At 55.9% G+C, this 22881-nt stretch overlaps 1 protein-coding gene across 6 annotated transcripts in view; it reads left to right on the forward strand.

Annotated features, from left to right (window-relative positions):
- HIP1 (huntingtin interacting protein 1) overlaps positions 1-22881 on the forward strand; it is a 42794-nt gene that overhangs the window by 17532 nt on the left and 2381 nt on the right. For 2 of the 6 annotated variants that reach the window (XM_033077992.1, XM_033077989.2), the window contains exons 2-29: positions 10416-10479; positions 11026-11168; positions 11675-11731; positions 12178-12258; positions 12902-12978; positions 13135-13196; positions 14432-14572; positions 14894-14951; positions 15737-15812; positions 16256-16387; positions 16958-17055; positions 17211-17283; positions 17642-17825; positions 17920-18008; positions 18098-18214; positions 18301-18402; positions 19082-19276; positions 19394-19541; positions 19633-19719; positions 19826-19933; positions 20318-20454; positions 20561-20671; positions 20791-20849; positions 20958-21051; positions 21400-21500; positions 21612-21717; positions 21844-21967; positions 22433-22494. In XM_033077992.1, coding sequence (XP_032933883.1) covers positions 10416-10479; positions 11026-11168; positions 11675-11731; positions 12178-12258; positions 12902-12978; positions 13135-13196; positions 14432-14572; positions 14894-14951; positions 15737-15812; positions 16256-16387; positions 16958-17055; positions 17211-17283; positions 17642-17825; positions 17920-18008; positions 18098-18214; positions 18301-18402; positions 19082-19276; positions 19394-19541; positions 19633-19719; positions 19826-19933; positions 20318-20454; positions 20561-20671; positions 20791-20849; positions 20958-21051; positions 21400-21500; positions 21612-21717; positions 21844-21967; positions 22433-22494 — 2886 coding nt within the window. Of the gene's footprint in view, positions 1-3098; positions 3206-8763; positions 8786-10415; positions 10480-11025; positions 11169-11674; positions 11732-12177; positions 12259-12901; positions 12979-13134; positions 13197-13286; positions 13375-14431; positions 14573-14893; positions 14952-15736; positions 15813-16255; positions 16388-16957; positions 17056-17210; positions 17284-17641; positions 17826-17919; positions 18009-18097; positions 18215-18300; positions 18403-19081; positions 19277-19390; positions 19542-19632; positions 19720-19825; positions 19934-20317; positions 20455-20560; positions 20672-20790; positions 20850-20957; positions 21052-21399; positions 21501-21611; positions 21718-21843; positions 21968-22432; positions 22495-22881 lie in introns of those variants that run through there. The other 4 variants (XM_033077990.2, XM_033077991.2, XM_033077988.2 and 1 more) reach the window with 4 other exon arrangements.

Genomic DNA, 22881 nt, shown 5'->3' on the forward strand with positions numbered 1-22881 from the left:
CCCTGAAGCAGCTTGGCCCGGGCTTCCCACTCCTGTACTGAGCATCAGCTCAGGCAGAGATTTGCCCCAACAGAAATCAGAGATGTAAAAGCAATAGAAGCCAAAGCCTTAGAGAGCGTTTCTGAGGAGCCTCTCTGGGCTGTAATGACAAAAGGCCACACTTGCTGAGACATTTCACCTTAGTTCCCATCATTTTAATGGGAGGTGGCTGCTGAAATAGAGTTTAAAAGCTGCTTGCAGAGCCTCTGGCAGGTGGGGGAAGACACTGAATGTCTCTTCTGTTTTCATCTGTCGTGATCCAAACCACACATATCACCCTGGAAGCTGGCAGGAGAGTCATGGAGCTGCAGGAGGGTGGAGGATGCTTTCAGCGTGGAGAAAAGGCACTTGGAGTGAAGCACCAAGAAGATTCAGTACAGCCAGGGGGAGAGGAGAGATCTGCACCTCTCCAGATCAGACCAAAGAATGATAAATAAAGGCCCTCTGGGGACAGGGTGAAGCAAGGAGCTGCCTCCGGAAAGCAGCCCTCACTTTGCCTTCCCTATTCCCTGTTGGAAAGGCTGGGATACTCTCTGTATCCTCTGCTCTTCATGGGAGCACCCTGGGGCCAGGAATGCCTCTTCACCCTCACACTGATGTAGTGAACTCCCCTGGGAAGAGCATGAAATTCCTTTCACCTCAGTGAATCCCTGAAGTGGTGGGATTTGTCCCCATAGGCTGCACCAGCCTGTCTTGAGCACTGGATTGGTTGGATGCTGTCATATCTGCTTGGTGCTTCCAGCTTTCCTAACCTCTCTGGAACTGGGGCTTCCCTTTGCTCTGAGGATCCTCCCGAAATTGCTTTTAATTTACAGATTTTCTCCTTGAGCTGCCTTGGTCTGGCTGAAGCTGCCCCCATGCTGTGAACCCAGGTGGATTTGGAGCTCTCTGCCTTTGCCCCAAGTGCTTCCTGGTGGTATCCAAACTCTAGGCTTTGCCAGCTGGAGCAGCTCAGCCATGAGGAACCACACTGCAGTCGTGGCCTAAAATACTTGCATGTCCCTGCTCTCCAGGAGACCCTGGCTACCTTCCCCCTGAGCTGAGCACTTCGTGCGGTGGGGAGCTGCTCTGAAAGCTTGATTTGGAAAATTAAGGTTAATGATGATGAGCTGATTTTAATTTGGGGGATTGAATAGGAATGCTAGGAGCACAAAGCCTGTGAGTGGGGGATGGACGGTCTGGTATGGCTGCAAGTGGGTTCCAGTGGCATTACAGCATGTCACTAATAACTATGAAAAAATGGATGTATATCCTGCTTATTATTCTAGAGGTTATTTTCCATGCAGGTGACAGTGTAGAGAAAGTTCCATCCATCCTGTGCATGTGGAAGCGACTGGATTTAGTTCAGATCCTGTTTGGTTTTGGCTGTGCTCTTTGTATACCTGCCATAAGGTCTCTTCATGCAATTAAGCCATTAATACTTGATGACCAAGTGCTGATTGCGGCACTGTGGTCTCTGGATGCTGTGTCTTAGCTTCTTGGGAACTCTGGAGATGGTGCCCTGGAAATTCTGGACTGCACCTCCAGGATATCCTGGGGCAGCAGGCAACAGCAGTTGTGGCACTGAGTTCAGAGTGGTGCTAAACTCAGCAAAGGGGGAATTAATTAATTCCAGGATCCCTTTAAGCTAGGCTGGAGGGTGGGCTGCACAGCAAGGATCCAAGCTCTCACTTTTCATGTTGAGAACACAGTTGGGAGTCGCTCGCTGAGGGGCTTCACTGTGGGGAGGGCACAAAACCTGGCCCCATGATGGCACCTGTGACAGGAGCAGGTACGCTCAATAGGGGCAGGTGCCTGCCTTGATTGCCGAGCATTGATTCATGCTCATTCCCAGGCTCAGAACAGCATCCATACTCTGCTCCTGAAGGAATTTGGCTACTGCTTGAAACCATCTGATCTAGCAAAACACATTTAGTCCAGCAAAAAAACTGTGAGCTGCAGCGCTGCTGAGCGGTGCTCCGTCCATCTGGCTGTCCATCCCAGGGATCTCACAGGGGCTTTAACAACCACCTGAGGAAAACACAACCTGGACTTGACCCTAAAAGCTCCCCCAAGGCTGGGATGAACTGGGTGGTTGCGGAGCTGGATGTTGGGAGAGTACAGGGGTGGCAGCACTCAGTCCCCACAGGGATGTGGGATCCTGTTATCTTATTAAGAGAGGCCAAGTCACCATCCCAGAGTAAGTGGCTGAGGCGTGACTAGACTGCAGTAATACCGAAGGATTAGTGTGTTGGATTAGTGTGTTGGCTGGGTTGGCCCCGCAGCAGTGCTTTGTTCTTTGTGCTCTGAAGCATCTCCTCCGCTGGCAAGCCAAGGGCCCGGGCAGTGCTTTGGGGTTGCTTTTAGGAGATTCACTGAGTGATAGAAGAATTGTTTGGGTTTCTTTTGTGCCTCCCATCAGAAAATGTTCCTTTAGCACAAGAAGGAGCTGGGAAAAAACAAAATCCTCCTGCCTGGATGCTTTCCTGTCTATCGGCAGGGTGGTCGTGGTGGTCAGCGAGCCGTGCCTTCCTGCCCATGGGATGGGATTGTTACCACGCTGGTTTAATTGCTTTAATTGCTTTTGTTGTTGGAACCAAGATGCTAGCAGCCGAGGCAGACACAGGGGTAGGGAGTCTGACAGGAAGTAAGAAAGCGGTCTGGCAGTGGAGTAGAGGGTCCGGCAGTGGGGGAATTAATTAATTAGGGGATGGAGCAGGAGGGTGCAGGTGGTACAAGGGATGAGGCAGAGAATCGGGCCAGAGGCCAGGGACGGGGCAGCGTATCTGGCAGTGGGGCAGGGGTTGAAGCGGGCATCTAGCAGTGGGGCAGGAGATGGAGCAGGGTAGAGCTGCCCACCGTCCGGCCACCATCCCGCACCATCCTCTGCCGCCGCCCCGAAGCGGGCGCGGGGGCGGGGCGGGGGGCGGGCGCGGAGGGCGGCACGCCCAGGGGGCGTCCCTCAGCACCGCCCGCCCCCCGAGGGCTCCTTTGTTATTTCGGCCGAGCGCCGCAGCCGCGCCCCCGCCACCCCCTCCCGTCCCCTGTCGCGCCGCCCCGCTCCTCTTGCCCCGCTCGGCCGCCGCTGCCCGGCAGAACCTTCCAGTGCCGCCGCCGCCATGGGCAACGCGCCGCGCTGAGCCCGCACCGCGCGTCCCCAGCCCCCGCCATGGAGCTGGGCAAGGTGGTAAGTGCTCCTCGGGGACCCGAGCGCCCCCCGGGATTGCATCCAGGGAAACTCCTTCCCGGGGAGGTTCGCTACCTTCGATACCGGCTGTTCCCGGAGGAACATCGCGGGCTGCGTGGATGATTCGTGTGGCGGCGGGACCTGGCGAGTGGGTATGGGGGGCTCGTCTCCGTGGTTTTGCGGAGCTCCCCGTGCGGCGGCGGCCGGCGCGGGTTCGCTCCTGCACGCCCGTGTGAGTCGTCTGCCACCAATCCCCGGCTCGGCCGGGTTCAGGCCGTGCCACGAGCATCCGTGTCCCCACGCATCCGTGTCCCCGCGGGCGTCGGTGTCCTCACGCATCCGTGTCCCCACAAGCACTCCATGCATCCATGTTGCCGTGTCCCCACATACCCGTATCGCCATGCACCTGTGTCCCCGTGCCCAGTGCTGCTGTCACAGCTCCTCCGGCCCTGGGAACTGCCTCGAGCCCAGGCAGAAGGAATGGAAACAAGTGTGGGGCAAGAAATGGGTTTTTGTAGGGACTGTTCCTACAGGGAGTATGTTCACCCCGAGCTGCTCACCTGGGAAGAGGGATTTGGCTTTTCCTGGTGTTCCAGCATGCAGCGTTGAGCCCACATGGTCGTGGCTGCTCTTGGCATCATTGTGGGAGCCAGACATCCTGGGGGGGATAATGGGGGGTGGGGGGGGGGGGGATGCCCCATCCTGCTCCCTGGAGTTGCTGCTCACCCAGAAGCATTGCAAGGAACAATTTCCACCAACACCAGATTCGAGCTTAGTTTTGGAATATCCTGCTAGGGCAGTAAGCAGCACCATGTTCCTGCTGAGGTGACGCTTCCCAAGAAAGGTGGGTCCTGGATGACAGACGATCATAGAAATGCACATCTGGATGAGCTCCTTGCATCTGCTCCCCAAATCCTCCATCCTCACTCCTTTATCTCTTCCTGTCCCCAAAAAAATACCCAAATATTTGCATCTGTTGGGAAGCAGAAGACTGCTCAGCCAGACTGGGAATGTTCCAGGAACGTTTGAAGATGATGGAAGACCTTTCTGGATGGCTGACCTGTCAGACACAGCCACACTCACTCCCCAGACAGAAATCACCACTACTGGAAGAGATTATCCTGGCGTAAAATCTCAATTTAAAATTAAAAGCCTGGCAATTGGGGCAGCTCATGGAAAAGGCTCTGGCCGCAGCCGAGCCAGCTGGGCATGTGGGGCGGGATTGACAGAGTGCCCTGAGCAGTAATAGAGTGAGTAACAAGTGAATGTGCATGTTTTAATGTAGGGATGCAGATCCTCGGGTTCTCCCTGGATTTCTGCCTCCCCTCGGATCCAGTCCCCTGTGATGGGCTCTGTTGTGCTCTGGGCTCGGAAGTGCTGGGCAGTGGCAGCCTGGGCTCTGAACTTTACAGTGTCAGTTTGCCCCAGCCTCCAGCCTGTGAGGTCTGGATTTTTTAGCCTTGCTTTTTACCAGCTGTCCTCCCCAAAATTGCTTCTTGCCATCCTTTTTCCCCCTAAAGTTTATCTGTATATTGGAAAAGTCCACATTCCTTAAACTGGTTTTAAAAATTCCATGTCTAAATAATTAAACTGCATTAAGTTGTTTATGGCTGGAGGAATCCAGTTGCCCAGCCCTCCAGGTACTGATTCCTTGTGGTGGGCAGTGATGTATTCACTGTGGTGAACTCTAATTTCTGGGAGCCAAACTCTCCCTGGGATCATTCCAGCTCTCTCCTGCTGGCATTGAGTGTTGTACTGGAGCCCTTGGGACCCACTACAGATTGGCAGGCTGGTTGTCTTCCGTCATTCCTTCCTTCCTTTGCCTCGAAGGTGGAGGATCATTTGGATCACATCTCATCCTACCCCATCTCTCCTGAATGTGTGGAACTTGGGATTTTCACTGAAGGCTCTGGAAGAGCCAATGGTGGGTCAAGTCCTTGTATACACAGCTCATGGGTGCATCCTCTTGTGGATCCCAGCCTCTGCTACCCTCAGGAGGAGCTGGGAGCTGGTGGAGTGGGCTGTCCAGGCTCACTCCAAATGGACATAATGGACATCTTATGACTTTATTTTGGTTTTTCTGCTGGGATAACAGTACTACAGCTCTCAAAGGCATGCTAGAGTTGGCTTCCAGCCTTGCATGTCTCCTTGTGGTTATAGACCTCTGAACCTCACACCACCACTCTGTTTCCTGGCCCAGGTGGTTTTTTTTCCCTGGAAATGCCACCTGTGCTGGAAGAGCTCTATAATACTCCTGTATCGGGCATTGCTGAGTGCTGGAGGGGCTGGTGGTGTCATCAATCTGAAGTCATCATACTCTGACCTCAGGAGAGCGGACCTGGAGGTAGCAATGCCGAGAAGAGCATCGTGGTCATGCCATTGGATTCCAGCATGGCTCACAGAGCCTGTTGCCATCTTCCTGGTGACTCTGTTTTGGGATGTTCCGTGTGCATGCTATGGGACAAGGTGACACCCAAACACCTACACTGGTATCACTTGGGGTTTGGGGCTGTTTCTTGGTCCTCCCCCTGCTGGCATCTGGGCTGGTGGCATCAGCATCTCCTCACAGAGAGGGACATCTGAAGCCACCACCACTGCGAGTGACCCCGATCGATGCAGTGAGCTTTTGGCATCTCTGTCACTGGAATATGTCATTGGTTTGGGGGAAATGGTTGTTTTTATGGCCCAAGCAGTGGGAAATCTGAGACTTGTGTCATTTTGGGAACTATTTTCATCCAGAGGGAGCAGGAGGTGAGAACAACAGCAGCATCTTCCAGGATATGCTCACACAACCTGGACAAGGAACTTCATCCCCAGAGCAGCTCCAGGATGTGGCTAGCCAGGAGAGGATAACTTGTTTTCCAAACTTGTGGATTCAGCAGCAGATGCAGCCAAATAGCCTGGATTAAGTGGTAGGAAGGTACTTTTCACATCGCCTGACTCCCTGCTCCCAAGAAGCCTTTGGGACTGAGCAGAAAGACAGGTTGAACATCCTCCTGTCCAATACATAGAAATATATCCCTGGATTTTACATCCCGTGTGGCTGGCCAGCCTGTCAGCATTGCTTTCCTGCCTCCCTGCCTCCCTTTCCCTCCAGCTGCTGGCAGGCACAAAGCCAGGCTTGTTTCCTGCTGCTGCCGTCAGGCCCCAGGTGCCAAGCATGGGGGGACCACAGCCACCCCAGCTGTTCCCAGGAGTGGAGCATTGACCACCCCAGGTGTTATCCATCTGGCTTTGTTCCAGGATTTTGCTGCACAAAACCATTCCCTGAGTCCCATCAAGGCTGGGATTTGACATTAGCTGCTGGAGGTGGGTGGTGTTCAAAGAGAGATGTGCCCTTGGTAGTGTTCGCCTGCTTCCCCATGTCCTGCACACCTCCAGGGCCTGAGCGAGGCTTTGCTTTACTGGGATTTTAATTTTAATTAAGCCCATTAATTTTATTTGTAGGCTTGTTGTAGTCAAGTCTTCCTGCTCACTCCCTTCTCTGAAGCTCCTGTGTCTGCAGGGCTTGTGAGCAGTTTTCTGGAGGTACACTCCATCCCAGCTCTCCATTTATAGAAAGGAATTAAGGAGAAATGAGGGAGCATTACTAAGAGGATTTGCACTGCGACTTACTCAGTTTCTCCAAATAATTTGCAGTAGCTCTGGATTCTTTAATCAACACTCGTTTCCTTTTGGAAATGAAAGAAACGGGAGGGCCTTGTGCTGCTCCTGAGCCAAGCTTGGCTCTTTGCCTCCAAATGGGAAATTTTGCATTCAGAGAGTGAGAGCATAATCTGGGGAGAACTCGTGGGGAGCGAGGGTGTGTGTGGCAGAGGGAAGTGTGTGTCAGGGCTCAGAAAGCCTCTGTCCTGACCCTCTTCTTCCATGCAGTTTTGGGCTCCTCTGTTGGAGCCTTCAGACACGTGCCCAGAGGTGACATGAGACCTGTCCATGGGTCACCCCAGTGTGGAGCTGTTGATGGCTCTGCCCTGCTGTGGGATCTCCTTGTGAGAAGGGTGGGGCTGGATCAGGTGTTGGGAATTCAGGTGTGGGATATAGCTATGGTGGGCCTGTCAAGCCATGGGCAGTAGACCTTCCACAGGTTTCTGGGAATCCCCATGGTGTTGCAGAGGGAGGAAAAGACTACTGGAAAGATCCCATTGCTCAGGTATAGACAGTCCCAGACTGCTCTCAAATGGCCTGTGCCTTTCCTTGTACACACCAGTGGGGTGTCTTTACACTGCTCAAGTGGCACTTGGAAAGTTAACAGTGCTTGCAACATTCCTAGTCCTTGCAGCTTTCCCAGCCCCGATGTCCTTCCCAGCCCTTGCAGCACCTGTGGAGTCACTCCCCAGTCTGGCAAGAGCCCCATGCCCAGCCCTGCCCTAGGTCCTGCTCTACTTAGCTCAGTCTCACATCCTGGCCCTGTGGTTCTGCCAGGGTGGCCAGATGGCAGTGTCACCCTCACGCATCTCCTTATGCAATGACCCCTCTGGACTGTCCTCCCACTTCCTCCCTGGCCTGTTGTGCAAGAGGAAACTCCGACATTTCCTGTCCCAGCAGTAGGGTGGGGTGTGGGACTGCCTCATGTCCCTGATGTCCCTGCCCTGTTCACCAAACTGGAGCGGGACTGGCAGTGCTGCCCAGATGTGTCCTAGTGGGTCAGAAATCGCCCTCATAGGTTGGAAGCTCATAATTAAATTAAAATGATATCAACTGCAGGTGTGGGATGGTGGTGGGGAGTGGCATCTCTGAGCCAGGATGAAAGACCCTCTGTGGGGAAGGGATCTGGACTTGCTGTCCAGGGAGCCTCAAATTTCCCTCTGTTCTGACCTAATTTTGCAGCCAAATCACCCTTCCTGACCCCACGTGTCCCCTGGAGGTGGCAATTCCAGCCTTGGTCTCCTGCTGCTGCTCTGTGCTCCCCCAGTTTGCTGATGTGGGTGCTGCCAGAGACACTGTTATGGCAATTTGGGCATGTCCCCAGTGGCTCCTGGGATGGGACCCCTGCCCTGCACTCTTGGGATACAGTGTGAAAGTGGGGTGTCCACAAGTACACCCAGAAAGTGAGATTCAGCTTTTCCTCCAATACCTTTCTGCTTTCCAGACCGATGTCTCTGCCTGGAGCCATGGCCTGCCAGCCACCATAACCTTTCCACTGTGTCTTCTCACTTCGGGAAGTCACTGGGGCTTCCTTGTTTGGAAGAAACTGTCCCTGCTTTGCTGGGAAAAGCTGGCACAGAAGAACAGTTAAATTGGGAGCTCCATTTCTAGCTTTCCCAGGGATGCAGCATGGCTTTACTCGGGAGACCACCCCTGTTCTGGTCATTTAAGGACGACAGGAGCAGCTTCAGGAGAGTAGTGCCTACATCCTGCCTCTGACTGTGAGCTTCTGCTCACCAGCTCTGGCTTTGCGTTTGGCTTTTTCCTTGTGGTCCAGGACTCCGTTCCGAGGTGGAATGTGCATTCAAATGCTGATCCTGGCACTCCTCACTGTGTCGACTGGTTTATCACAACTGTCCTGACAGTCTTGGGGACTTCGGGGCTGCAGACTGGGATTTTGGATGACGACAGGCTTCCCCTGGAGCTGGATCCATGGCACGTGTCACAGATGGCTGTTGGGATGCAGGCATCCTGCTCCAAGCCTCTAGGACATGGACATACCTCTCCAAACTGGCAGAGGCCCCTTCCCAAGCATTTTTTTAATGCTGAATTTAATTTTATGGTTTTCCTGACCCTTATCAGGCTGTGGCTGCTGGGACAGGTAGAGCTGCAAAGGTGACTTCCCACTCTTGTCCTCATGTGCTGGGGACCTGTAGCCTCTATCCAGCCCCTCAGGAAGGGATGGATGGGTCTCTCCACTGCTGGTGTTCCTTTCAGCTCTCCTTAAAAAACCAACCTGAGGTCCAGATTCTGCTCTGGGTGCCTGGGATGGGTGTCTTGCAACTGCCAATTCGGGTCCCCTGACACCTCAATATGAGCCTTCTGCATCTTGCTGATGACCTCCCATGTCACCTCTGTGGTCCTTACTGGTCACCACCCGGAGCCAATAGGGGTGGGGCTGCAAACACCATGATGTTTGACAGTGGCACCCCTGCAGCAGAACTGGCTCATACCTGGAACGTCTGGACAGAGTTTCAGCTAGGGGGATGTTTGGCTCTGGGTTGGGGGTGCAACTGTGCGTGGGGTCTTGGCTGTCTCAGGCCACCATCATTCCTGCTCCAGCTGGCACTTGTTTTGGTGGCAGAGGGACTTCCTGGGGCATTTGGGCTGTACTCCACCACATTTGGGGCTCCTGTGGGCCCCTCTAACCCCGCTCAGCACAGACTCACCAGGATCCGTGGAGATGAAGCCATGTGGGGCCACCTCAGAGAGGGCCAGGAAGCAGGGTTGCAGCGAGGATTGTAGTGAGAAAGGCATTGAAATTAATCTCAAGGCTTTAATTGCTTTAAATCAGTAATGAGCTACTTCTGGCAGTGCTAAGCCAGACAGTTCCTTCCATAAGCAGTGGGATGTTCATGGAAGCAGGTGCCAAGGAAGCACTTGGTGATGTGTGAGCTTGGAGAGAGGATGACCCTCTGCTGGCATCTTTGTGTCCCCATGAAGGATCAGAAATGGGGTGAAGTTAAAAATCCTGCCTGGAGTATGCTCCCAGTGGCTGCCACTGCCTTCCATAGCATCAGTGGTGGCTGGCTGTGCTCAGGCTCCTCAATGTGGACTCTGCAAGGTCCTCAACACCTGCATGGCAAGTCCTGCCTGTGGGTTCTACTCCTGTCCCTCTAATCCATGAAGCAGCCAGGACCTTGCCAGACAGCCCTGGCAGTGGTCTTGCCATCCCACTGCCCGATTTTTGGTGCCCCCCAAATTGTCCTCCCCATTCAGCACCCCCAAAACTGGGGTAGGAGCTGCTGCCCACAATCCAAGAACAGGGGAGGGATTTGCCTTCCCTCTGCCTGTCCCACCACTCTGAGGGCAGCAGAGGGTTCTTTGTGGGCACTGCTTTAATTGCTTAGTTACTATCCTGAGTAAATGAGTCCTGGCAGCAGCTGAACCTGGTGGATGCCAACTGCATCCCAGAAAGGCATCTGGGAAAGGTCAGCATCCAGCTGGCACAAGCAGGGATTGGGGACCTGAATGGGGTCCAGCCATTGCAGAGCCAGAGGGTCTCAGTGTGTAAGGGAGCTTCAACCCTTCCTATCTCACCCCCTCAATTACTTCTCTCTTGCAGACCGTCAGCATCAATAAGGCCATTAATGCACAGGAAGTGGCTGTCAAGGAGAAACACGCCAGGAATATCCTTCTCAAAGTTGGCCATGGGACAAGGAGTGAGGGGGCAGGGCGGGCTGCCTGGAAAAGGGGCAGCATCAAGAGGGTGTGTGAGGAGAGGTGCCCAGGATGCTGGGAAGGCTGGGACTATTGGATATTTTTCCAGTATGGCACATGCCCCTGCTGCTGCTGTCACAGCCTTTGAATGTTGGTAGGTGCCCAGGCTGGTGCTCCCAGCACTGTCATCCCAGAAGAGGGCAGGAGGGGAAGGTGCCCACAGCAGATTGGGACACTACCACCAAAAGTGAATCCCCAGCATCGCAGCAAGGCATCTGGGAAGGCTCAGCAGAGGCACAGCCCCAGCCTTGCATGTGCCATAGTATTCCCAGAGCAGGACTTGGGGGGAGAAGGTGGCTTGTGCCACTTTGAGGACAGCATATGCCTGGGCTGACCATCATTAGCTCCCTGAGGTGGCCTGGCCCCCCATCCACCCAGCTCTGTGGGTGCAGCTGTCTTGGAGTGGTCATTCTCCATCACCAGAGGCACAGCAGTGCTTCCTTGACCACCGGCACCCTGCATCCTGGGCACGCACCATGAGAAGGGAGCACAGACCTTCTGGTCAGTGGTGAACCGGCTGCCGCTGTCTGGCAATGCCGTGCTCTGCTGGAAGTTTTGCCATGTCTTCCACAAGCTCCTCCGGGATGGACATTCCAATGTGAGTGCCCAAAGCTCAGCTTGGAGCCAAATCCTTTCCCCTGCAGGGCTGCACTGGGTGATGGGAGGTGCTGGAGGGCCAGTGTCCTTCTAGGGGATCAGTTCTGGGGTGGGGACTGGAGTAATCCCAGAGGAGAGTTAGTCTCCTAGGGGTCGATCCTGAGCAGGGCCTGGAGCCCTCCTGGAGGGTTTGTGCCCTCCTGCAGGTGAATCCTGGGTGCCAGAGTCCTTCTGGTGCTGGCCTGCCCAAAACTTGTGTCCCTCAAACCCCAGTGCCATCGGCAATGCCGGTGCCAGAGGAAACTGCTCAGCGCCAGGCAATGGCATTAGTGCAGGAACCATCAGCAAGTGTCCTCCTTGGGGAAGCAGAGGCATTCGGGGCTGGTGGTGGCAATAAACGGTTGGGAGTACATCAAGACCTCCAATTTGTCCCCCAGTTTGTGGTTTCAAGTACGGAACACCGTGTCCTGGTGCTCTGCCTACTGATTGACACCATCATTCCTCCAGGTCCTGAAAGACTCCGTGCGATACAAGAATGAGCTGAGTGACATGAGCAGGATGTGGGTAAGTGACCAACTCTGCCAACTTTGGTGGGGAGACCCCGGGGGTGCCTTGGCCAGGCTGGGGGGAGTGTAGGCTTGGGGGGGTTCCCTCTCCCAGGAAGCAGAGCACAGCCATGGCTTACCTGTGGCTGTTGTCACCTCCCTGGGCTGGGTTTCAGTTGGATTCTGTGTTCCCTTCCACCAAAATCAAATGCCACCTTCCTATTTTATGGCAAAACCCAGTAAAAACTCGGCTCTGGCAGTCAAATGAAGCATTGAAACATGCAGAGAAGGTGATGAGAGGGTCTGACCAAATCCCTTCAGTACAGCCAGCCTGCATCCAGGTGCCAGCGAGGAGGGTTTGGCTGTGGTTTTGGGGAGATAAGGAAGGGGTCAATCATTCTGCAGTGGAAAAAGGCTTTTCCACAGCCTGCCCTGGATCTCAACAGCTTTTTGGGATCTCCACAGGGCCACCTGAATGAGGGCTACGGTCAGCTCTGCAGCATCTACCTCAAACTGCTGAGAACCAAGATGGAATTTCACACCAAGGTAAGCTCCCTTGTCCCTCTTCCCAAGGCTGTAGCAAGGGGTGGGCACTGGGGTGGCTGCAAGGGACCAGCATGGCTGTCCTACTGCCTCCATGAAATATCCCCAAAGCTGCCAGTGGCCATCAAAAATGGCCCAAGGACCAATGCTTTGGAGGTGACAGGATTCCTTGTGGCCCAGGCTTCCTTGGGCTGGGCTGGGAGTCAGTGGGCTACAAGTAGTAGGAGACACACACACCCCATTCTCCCCCAGCTATCCTAGATGGGAAAAGGGGGGGGAAACTGCTGGAAAGAGGTGTTTTCTGTGCCCATCACCCTACTTTGGAAGTGTTACGTGACCTTTCCCAAAATGCCAGGGCAGGTATCACTCCATCCCATCCAGTTCTTTGCTGGCAGCCCTATCTCCCCTCTTCTTGGCAGGTTTCTCAGCCCAAGGAGAATGAGATTTTCTTGCTGGGAAGAGAACAGATGCTGTGGTCACCCAGGGTTCAGAGACCCTGTGCTATGTCCTTTTCCCCCACATTGCTCCCCTGGTTCATCCAAAACCTAACTTTGAGGCTGCAGGATCACAGCCCTGGTGCTCCCAGAGCTGTGGCCAGACCAGGAGATTTTCTGGAACCCTTTCCTGACTCCTGTTTTCTCCACAGAATCCCCGATTCCCTGGAAATCTGCAGATGTCTGACCGGCAGCTTGATGAGGCTGGGGAGAATGACGTCAATAATTTGTGAGTGTGGGGCAGGGAAAGGTCAGGGAGCGAGTGGGTGCAGTGGGTGGCATGTTCTGCCCAACCCCAGTGGCAGCATGACCAAGCCAGGACAGGACCCTTTCTCATGGGTGGTCTTGGGGACAGTCCCCAACCATCCTCAACCCTGTTTCCTAGTTTTCAGCTGACGGTGGAGATGTTTGACTACCTGGAGTGTGAGCTGAATCTCTTCCAGACAGGTAAAGCCCTGCATTACTCTGAGACACGGTGGAGTGAGAGATCTGCTGAAGTCCAGCCCCTTTGTGGGGCTGATCCGAGTTGGATGAGGCTCTGACGGGATGTTGGCTGAGGGCACCACAGCTCAGCTTTTCTATGGGCACTTCACCTGAATTACAGTTCAACAAGGCAAAGTGGAAGGTGCTGCACCTGGGTCAGGGCAACCCTTGGTATTAATCCGGGCTGGAGGATGAAGGGATGGAGAGCAGCCATGCTGGGAAGGACTTGGGGATGCTGGAGGATGAGGAGTTCAACATGCCCCAACCATGTGTGCTCTAAAACCCCCCATGCCCTGGGCTGCTCCCCCAGCATGAGCAGCAGGTGAGGGGGCAGTTCTGCCCCTCTGCCCCATTTAGGTAAGAGCTCACCTGCAGAGCTGCCTCCAGCCCTGCTGTCCCACCACAGGAAGGCCATGGGGCTACTGGAGCAAGTCCAGAGGATGCCACAGAGATGCTCTGAGGGCTGAAGCCTCTCTGCTCTGGAGACAGGCTGGGAGAGCTGGGGGTGTTCAGCTGGAGAACAGAAGGCTCCAAGAAGACATTAGAGCCCCTTCCAATGCCTAAAGTGGCTCCAAGAGCACCAGAAAGAGACTTTGGACAAGGGATGGAGTGACAAGATAAGGGGGAATGGCTTCCCACTGCCACAGGGTGGGGTTAGGTGGAAAATTGGGAAGAAATTCTTGGCTGTAAGGGTGATGAGGCCCTGGCACAGGTTGTGCAGGGAAGCTGTGGCTGCCCCATCCCTGGAGGAGTTCAAGGCCAGTTTGGATAGAGCCAAGGCCAGGTTGGATGGAGCTTGGAGCACCCTGGTCTAGTGGAAGGTATTGGAATGAGATGGTCTTCAGCTCTCCAAGCTGGTTTTAGAGCATCTTCCCTCTGGCACACCCAGCACACTTCAGTGGCCAGTGGGACAGCAGTGACAGGCAGAGCACAGGGGTTGCATGTCAGCTCTGCCCAGGGACACAGCTGGTGCTCAGTCCCAGCTGGAGACCTATGGTGGTAGGCAGGAGTGCTCCCAGGGCTGGGAGGGAGACCTGGGTGGGAATTTCCCTGAGCTCACACACAGCTGTAGGGCAGCAGCCCGTGTCCCCAGGAGCCAGTGGGTATCTTGATCTGGATGATCTTGTGTCTGGAGTTGGCAGACACGGTGTGGCACCTTCTGATGCTGCTGGATCTGATGCTGTTCTCCTTCCCTGCAGTGTTCAGCTCCCTGGACATGTCGCGCTCAGTGTCAGTGACAGCAGCGGGGCAGTGCCGTCTGGCCCCACTCATCCAGGTGATCCTGGACTGCAGCCACCTCTACGACTACACTGTCAAGCTGCTCTTCAAGCTCCACTCCTGTGAGTGTCCCCAGCACCACTGGCTTTGACAGGGGGGACACACAGGGAGGCACTGGGGCCACTGCTCTGCTCGGCCTGGGCTGTTCACCACCATCTCTTCTCTAATTTCTTTTGGGGGATGAAGGGGGTCACCATGGCAAGGAGGTGCAAAACCCTGGGGGTGTGGTCCCCTCCTGCAGCAGGATACTGCCTGGAGTATTCAGACACCCAGAGGAAGGTGGCTATCTCTGGGAAAGTGCTACCTCCACATGGCTGTGCTGATGGGTTGTTCCTTGATCCGTGAAGACACCTGCTGACATTTCTACTTGCTGCTTCTTCCAGGTCTGCCGGCAGATACACTGCAGGGCCACCGGGATCGCTTCCTGGAGCAGTTCCGAAAGTAAGTGCCCAGACCCAGAGCATTGGTGCTCTGGGAGTGCACCAAGGCAGTGGGATTAAAAATGAGTGAGCAGAGACGTGCTGCAGTCTCTGGTACATGATTATTTAGAGTAATCAAAACAAAAACCGGCCACTGAGAGCAGGGAGGGGATGTCAGGTGCCAGGGTAGGATGTTATGCTCAGGGACAGCTTGATTCAAGATCACAAACTGCAAAGAGCAGATAGCAGTGCTAGCTGTGTTCTGCCTACACAGGGACTAACCTTGGGACAGGGTTCAACAGCACCAAGATCCTGACTGGGATGCTCAGGTGACTGGAAGAGGTGGGAGGTAGGAGTGGTGTGGCTGGGCATTGTCCCTCTTCCCCAAAACTCTAGGTCCTGGAGGGAGGTACTCTGCTTCTGGGGAAGATGCTTCTGCAGGAACTGAAGGTGAGGGTGTTGGCTCCAGGCAGGAAGCCCCCCTGCTCCTGAAAACTTTGGATAGGCAGGAAGTGGTTTGGGTTGGAAGGGACCTTTGAAGGTCATCAGGTACAGCCCCCTGCTGTGGGCAGGGGCACCTTCCACTAGACCAGGTCGCTCAAGTTCCAGGTCCTTCTCCCTGTTCATCAGGTGTAGGATTTATGAGATAAACCCTCCAGCAGTGGGAGAACTCCCTGAGTTCGGTGGCAGCACAAAACACCTCCCCTTCCAGAGCAGTGCGACAGCTGGGTGACACCCCCTGGAGCCAGGCAAGGGGTTGTCCAGGTTGGACAAGAGCCATCCCTAAACATTCCTTGCCCCTTGCAGGCTCAAGGATCTTTTCTACCGCTCCAGCAACCTGCAGTACTTCAAGCGGCTGATTCAGATCCCACAGCTGCCAGAGGTGAGACCCTGCAGTCCCTAGGTTCCCTGTCCCTATGCCCAGGGGCAGCAGTGACAAAAGGCCCAAAAAAGCCTCTTGCTGCCTTGCCCAGCTTCTTAGGTCTGGTGGCAGCATGGGGCTCCTGAGCTTTGAGGATCATTCTTTTATCCCTCACTGGGTGGTATCCATCTGGATGGAGCTGCCCTCTGACTGGAAGCTGGGATCCGCTGTCTCACTGATCCATAGCCCTTGCTGAGATCCATCCCTGCGGGTCCTGGTTACATCCTTGTGGGTTCTGATTCTATTCTTCCACATCCTGACTCCATCCTTATGGGTCCTGGCTCCATTCTCATGGGTCAGGGCATGGCCAGCTCAGCTCCAGGGCAGGATTTCAACCAACTGTGCCTTCAGCCCAGCAGCAGTGCCAGTCCTTCCCCCTCAGCCCTGCTCCCCTCCCTCCCCAGAACCCTCCCAACTTCCTGCGTGCCTCTGCACTGTCAGAGCACATCAGCCCTGTAGTGGTGATCCCCGCCGAGGCATCCTCGCCTGACAGCGAGCCCATCACAGACCTGGTGGAGATGGACGCAGCCTCGCAGGTGAGGATGGTGGGGGCTGTCTGGCTCTGAGCCCAGGGTTATTTCTGCAAATCCATGCTGCAGTGAGGCCTGAGACAGTGGGGAGGGCCTCGGGAACTGGAGAGTATCACTGGAGAGAGATGGGTCGGTGCTCAGTGTCCTGTCTGGGTGCTGGGTGTCCTGTCTGGGTGCTGCTAGGGCTGAACTAGCCTGAATTCTCCCAGAGCTGCTCAGTGGTGTGGTGCCCTCCAGTGATGGGCAAGGAGAGGTTTGGCTTCGAGCATTGCCGTGGAGACCTTTAGACCTTTACCCTCCTCTCCACCCAGGATTGTCCTCAAGAATTGAGTGGGAAGGGGAGGGAGCATGACTTTGAGGATCTTGTCTCTCCAGGAGTTAGGTGGGGATAGGCCACATATGCTCCATGTTCATTAAGCTCAGCACATTCAGTGTGCTGGAAGTAGGGGTGGGGAAACCAGCCCCCGTGTCCAGGCAGCTCATAGGCTGGCTTGGCAGTGACACTGGGGGCATGGAGGGACAAGGGCTCCCAGGTGGTGGTGGGGTCACTCCAGGTCTGTCCTGCTCTTACCACAGAGCCTGTTTGACAACAAGTTTGATGACATCTTTGGTAGTTCCTTCAGCTGCGATCCCTTCAACTTCAACAGCCAGAATGGGATGAGCAAGGATGACAAGTAAGCAATCCTGGCGACACTATGGAATGGCCAGGATTGTACTGAGAGCTCCCTGCCTGGAACAGCATTGCAGCCATGGTGACACAGGGGACACCTCCCCTCCCAGGCTGTGTCGCTGTGGCACTGAGGGTGTACCCCATGTCTCTCCTTCCCAGGGACCGGCTAATTGAACAGCTTTATGCGGAGATCACAGCCCTGAAGGAGGGGCTGGACAACTTCAAGGCTGAGGTGGGTGGCAGCCAGGTGGGCAGGATGAGACCTGTTGGGTAGGCTGGTGACTGTGTCCCTCAGTGGACACTACAGTGACCCCGTCTCTGTCCTGCTCTCTTCCCAGTGGCTTCCCCCATACAGGGGGTGCAGATACAGTACCCCCCTGTACAGGGGGTCCCCAGGTGTGCTAGGGAGCTGCACCCCTGCTGGCGGATGGGCTCGGCCTCACTGCCCAGCATCCTTATGCTTTGCCCAGTTGCACTTGGGGGCCAGTGGGGTGGTACCCATGGGGGGGTGCTGCTGGACAGTACTGGTGGGCAATGGATGGTCCTGGTGGGCACTGAACAGTGCCATCGGCCCTCACCTGTCCCTGCAGAGCGCACGGGGTGCAGTGCAGCTACGTGGCCGTGCCAGTGAGCTGGAGGCTGAGCTGGCTGAGCAACAGCACCTGAAGCAGCAGGCACAGGATGAGAGTGAGTTCCTGCGTGCAGAGCTGGAGGAGCTGAAGAAGCAGCGTGAGGACACACAGAAGGCTCAGCGAAGCCTGACGGAAATTGAGAGTGAGCAGGGAGTGCCAGCACCAGCGTGGGATGGGGGTGGGCTCCAGGCAGGGAGGCCCAGGTGCTCAGCTCTGTGTCTCTGCATGTGTGGCAGGACGGGCACAGGCCAATGAGCAGCGGTACAGCAAACTGAAGGAGAAGTACAGTGAGCTGGTGCAGAACCACGCTGACCTGCTGCGCAAGGTGGACTCCCCAGACCCCTCCAGCATCCCCTTCCCCAGCCATGCCCCCTGATACCAGGGACTGCTCGGCTCATTCTCTGATGTCGCCAGAACGCAGAGGTGACGAAGCAGATTACTGTGGCCAGGCAGGCCCAGGGGGATGTGGAGAGGGAGAAGAAGGAGCTAGAGGACTCCTTCCAGCGAGTGAGCGAGCAGGCACAGAGGAAGGTGAGTAGGAATGGGAAGGACACACCAGGGATGATCAGGGGCTCCTCATGGGGCACCGGTGCTGCCAACCTCTCCCCTTGCTGCAGTCTCAGGAGCAGGCAGAGGTGCTGGAGACGCTGAAACGGGAGCTGGCAACCAGCAGACAGGAGCTGCAGGTCCTCCAGGGCACGCTGGAGTCCAGCACACAGGTGAGAGCACTTGGGCAGCCCCTACCACCTCTCTGGGCTGAGTAGCCGGACCTTAACCGTTTGAGAGGTGATACCCACTACTGGCCCCAAAACCAGCTCCCTGTCACCTTCTTTGCCACGTCTGAGTGGGTTTGATGTCACACAGGGGGGATCACGTTCCTGAGTGTGGTAGTATGTGGAGCAATGGACTCCAGTAGCAGGGATCATGGAATAAAATGCCTGGAAGAACAGGGTCAGTCAGCAGCTCTGCCTGCTGTAAGCCCAGGTAGCAATGTTGCATCACACTGCAAGATGTGCCAGAGGGTATCCCATGCTTACAGAACCGTGGAAGACCGCAGGGGTGCCTGGGCTCATTGAAGGAGGCAGAAGCTGGCAGGAAAATGCAGTCACCCATCTATGAGGTGGGCAGACTCAGCAGCAGGATGAGGGTGGGGATGCACCCTGCAACCTCTCCTCCACCAGGATGGTGACAGTCATGATAAAAATGCATTTTCACTGGTGAAAGTGAAAAGGCTCCCCAGGAGCCTTGGTTGTCACCAGGTGAGATCATCAATGCCTGCTTGAGCAAGCCATGGTGCACCCAACAGGGACAGTCGAGGTGGCCCAAGCTTGGACTAAGACTGAATTCCAAAACTGGAGGGTTCACCCTCAACAAGGCCCTGTGTCGTGATCCCTCCAGGCAGGAGCAGAGCAGAGCACTCGGATTGCTAGCCTGGAGCAGGAGAGGGACAGGCTGAGCCGAGCAGCAGAGCAGCACAGGGATGAGATGGCAGCTCTGCAGGCTCAGCTGCAGCAGCTGCAGGATGTGCTCAGCCATGAGCAGGAGAGCAGCAGGACAGAGCTGGAGAAGCTGCAGACTCAGCTGAGAGACAAGGTATCATGGGGGCCCTGCCATCCCTATTCTGGCCAGACCAGAGGGGTTCGGGTGGGCCAAGTGCTGGGAATGCCCAGTGGCCCAGCAGGAGCTCTGAGCCCAGCTATGGTCCAGCAGGAGAGCACAGAGCAGGCACTGCACCAGCTCCTGGCCAAGGAGCAGCTGTCCCTGCTGCAGGGCACCACACATGAGGCCAAGCGCATGGTGCAGGATGCCCTGGCTCGCATGGAGGACCCTGCTCACATCAGCTGCACCGGCTCAGCAGGTGATGCCCCTGCTGCTCCCAAACCTGGTGTTATCCCAGCCTGCCTGCTCCCTGTGGTACTGGCTGAGCTCTGCATGCTGTCTACCTGCAGATTGCCTCCTGTCCCAGACCCTGGCAGCCTCCGAGTGTGCAGAGCGGCTGCGGGATGCACACAGCAAGTACCTTTTGGATGGTGCAGGTGAGAGGTGGCAGCTCTGGGCATTGGGCACAGGGGCAGCCCTGGCATGTGGGGTGGGTAGGCAGTACAGTGGGGGCTGAGGCCTGTGTCTGCTGTCCTGCTGCAGCCATGGGCTCCCTGCTGCCCTGCCTGGCCCTCTTCGCCCACCTGGTCAGCAACACCCTCCTGCAGGGCAGTGCAACCTCCCATGTGGCCCCTGTGGAGCCTGCTGACCGTGAGTGCTGCCCCAGTCTTGGGGGCTGGGTGGGCAGGGGCTGATGTGGGCAGGGGTCAGAATGGGCAGGGAATCAGGGTGAGCATGAGTTGGGGTGGTCAAGGATCAGGGTGAACAGGGGCTGGGATGAGCAGATGTCAGGGTGGGAAGGTGCCAGAGCAGGCCAGGGCAAAGAGGATGCTGGGGTGAGAAGAGGCCAGGGTGCGCAGGGGTCATGGCAGGATGCTGGGATAATGTGGGCAGGATTCTGGGGCAAGTACAGTGCTGAAGTGGGCAGAAACCAGGGCAGTCAGAGGACAGTATAGGCAGGATGCTGTGGTGGGTGGGAACCGACATCTCCTCCTCGTGTGTGGTCCCCTTCAGACCCCCATGCTGCCCACGCAGGTCTGCTGGAGCTGTGCAAACAGTGTGGCAGTGAGGCTGTGAGCTACCTCAGCGCCCTGCAAGACCCAGGGACAGTGGCAAGTGCTGACTGCAGCCTCGTGACAGCCTGCCTGGGCCAGATCAGCGCCATCGGGGAGGTGAGTGGCCCAGGAGGGCTAGTGGGATGGGATCAGGCCATGACAGGCACCACCAGAGGGACTGTAGTGCTCCTGGACAGTCTCTTCCATCTTACCCTGTCCCCAGGAGCTGCGTCCCAGAGGCCTGGACATCAAGCAGGAGGAGCTGGGTGACTTAGTGGACAAGGAGATGGCAGCAACCGCCGCAGCCATCGAAACAGCATCTGCTCGTATTGAGGTGAGGGTCACCATGAGCAGACAGGTGCCCACAGGCCACCATGCTGGGGACTGCTGGGATTACTGTAGAGGCCAGAGAGGCACAATGGGTTCAGTATGGCCTCTCTCCCTTCCAACCAGGAGATGCTGAGCAAGGCACGGGCTGATGACACTGGGGTCAAACTGGAAGTTAATGAGAGGTGAGTGGTGATTGGAGCACTGGATGGAGTCAGGCAGGCAGGATGGGGACAGGTGCTGCAGGCGGGGCAGCTGCTCTACAGGGGAGCTCAGTGGTCGTTGTCTTGCAGGATCCTGGGCTCCTGCACCGGCCTCATGCAGGCCATCCATGTTCTGGTCCTGGCCTCCAAGGACCTCCAGAGAGAGATCGTGGAGAGTGGACGGGTGAGCTGGGACAGGGGTGGGCGCAAGGGGGCAGACAGGGGTCCTTGTCCAGCTGGGGGGTCTTAGCACACTTGCTGGGACATGCTGCTCCAACCCTTGTCCCACTGGGACTTCCCCACCAGCTGCCAGGAGCTCCTTTCCAGCCCCAGGGGCTCATCCTGGTTATGGTTCCTGGGGTGTCATGGCAATGCCTGATCTCCCTTCCCACACAGAGGACCCCACAACCCCGAAGTTCAGTGTGTCACTACCTCCCACACACATCCTGAATGACACCCTGACCTTCTCCTTTCACCCCAGAGTAGGGGTCTGGGGATGCCCAGTAACTAATTGTGCCTTTACCAATGGCAGGGTGCAGCATCCCCCAAGGAGTTCTATGCCAAGAATTCGCGCTGGACCGAGGGTCTCATCTCTGCCTCCAAGGAAGTGGGCTGGGGTGCCACCGTCATGGTGTAAGTGCCACTGTCACCAGAGTGGGGAAAGGATGGCAGAGTCCTGCCATCACCATGGAGAAGGGACACAGATGGTGGGATGATGCTCCAGTTCTCTCTCCTCTCCTGCAGTGATGCTGCTGACCTGGTAGTGCAAGGTAAGGGGACATTTGAGGAGCTGATGGTCTGTTCCCGGGAGATCGCAGCCAGCACTGCTCAGCTGGTGGCAGCCTCCAAGGTAGGAGCATGGCTGCTACCCTGCCTATGGCTCAGGATGATGCTGGCGCGCCATGTGGTCACCCCAAATCATGGGGCTGGTCTGCTTGCCTGGTGAGGTGTGACTCCCTCCTCACTGTCCCGGCAGGTGAAGGCAGACAAAGACAGTGCCAACCTCTGCAAGCTCCAGCAAGCCTCCCGGGGTGTCAACCAGGCCACAGCCAGCGTGGTGGCCTCCACTAAGGCTGGGAAGTCTCAGGTGGAGGAGAAAGGTAAATGTTGCGCTGCAGGGGTCTTAGACTCATGTAATCGCTAAGGTTGGAGAAGCTCTCTAAAACAATTGAGTTTAACAGTTCCCCCACCGCTAACAATGTGTCCAAGTGCCACACCTGCATGGCTTCTAAATCCCTCCAGGGATTGTGACACTAGCATACCCTAGATAGCTTCTGCCAGTGCTGAAACAAGCCTTTTCATGAAGAAATTTTCCTTTTTATCCAACCTAAACCTTCTCTGGAACAACTTGAAGATGTTTCCTCTGGTCCTAATGCTCGGAGCACAGACCTGCCCCAAAACCTCTGCTCTTGGCACCACCCTTGGTGGGCTGTGCCCCTGTGGTCTCTGCCCATGGCTGCCCCTCACTCCCTCACTGCATATCCCATGGTGTCAGATCCTTTCAAAAGCATGGGAGCTGCCAGGAGGAGCAGAGCTTGAAGGGGGCTGGTGGTCTTTCTTCACAGATAGCATGGACTTCTCCAGCATGACACTCACCCAGATCAAGCGTCAGGAGATGGACTCACAGGTAGGATTGGATTCCCACGTGTTTTGGGAAACGCACCTGATCATGTCCTCACTTGGGGTGTGGCATCAAATTTGGGGTCACCATGCTCAGCTGCCCCCAGGTCGCACAAGCAAAGGCAAAGCCCGAGGTGTGATGGCAACAGATGGATTTGCCTAGGAGTCACATGCACTTGGTCCTTGATTCCTCCCCGATGCTATTCTCATCGTGACATAGCAGCCCATGGCCATCCCAGACCCCCTGTGTGCTAACCACAGCACCAACCTCTGCCTGGCATGGGGCAGCTCTGGAGAATTCCCCTGCCTGGAATGCCCACACAGATCATTGTGCCTTCACCTGCTTGCAGAAGCAGTACCCACCTGAGCTCCATCCCCTCCCCAGGTCCACTTG

This window comes from Catharus ustulatus, chromosome 22 (assembly GCF_009819885.2).
Source record: "Catharus ustulatus isolate bCatUst1 chromosome 22, bCatUst1.pri.v2, whole genome shotgun sequence".
Classification (NCBI taxonomy): Eukaryota; Metazoa; Chordata; class Aves; order Passeriformes; family Turdidae; genus Catharus; species Catharus ustulatus.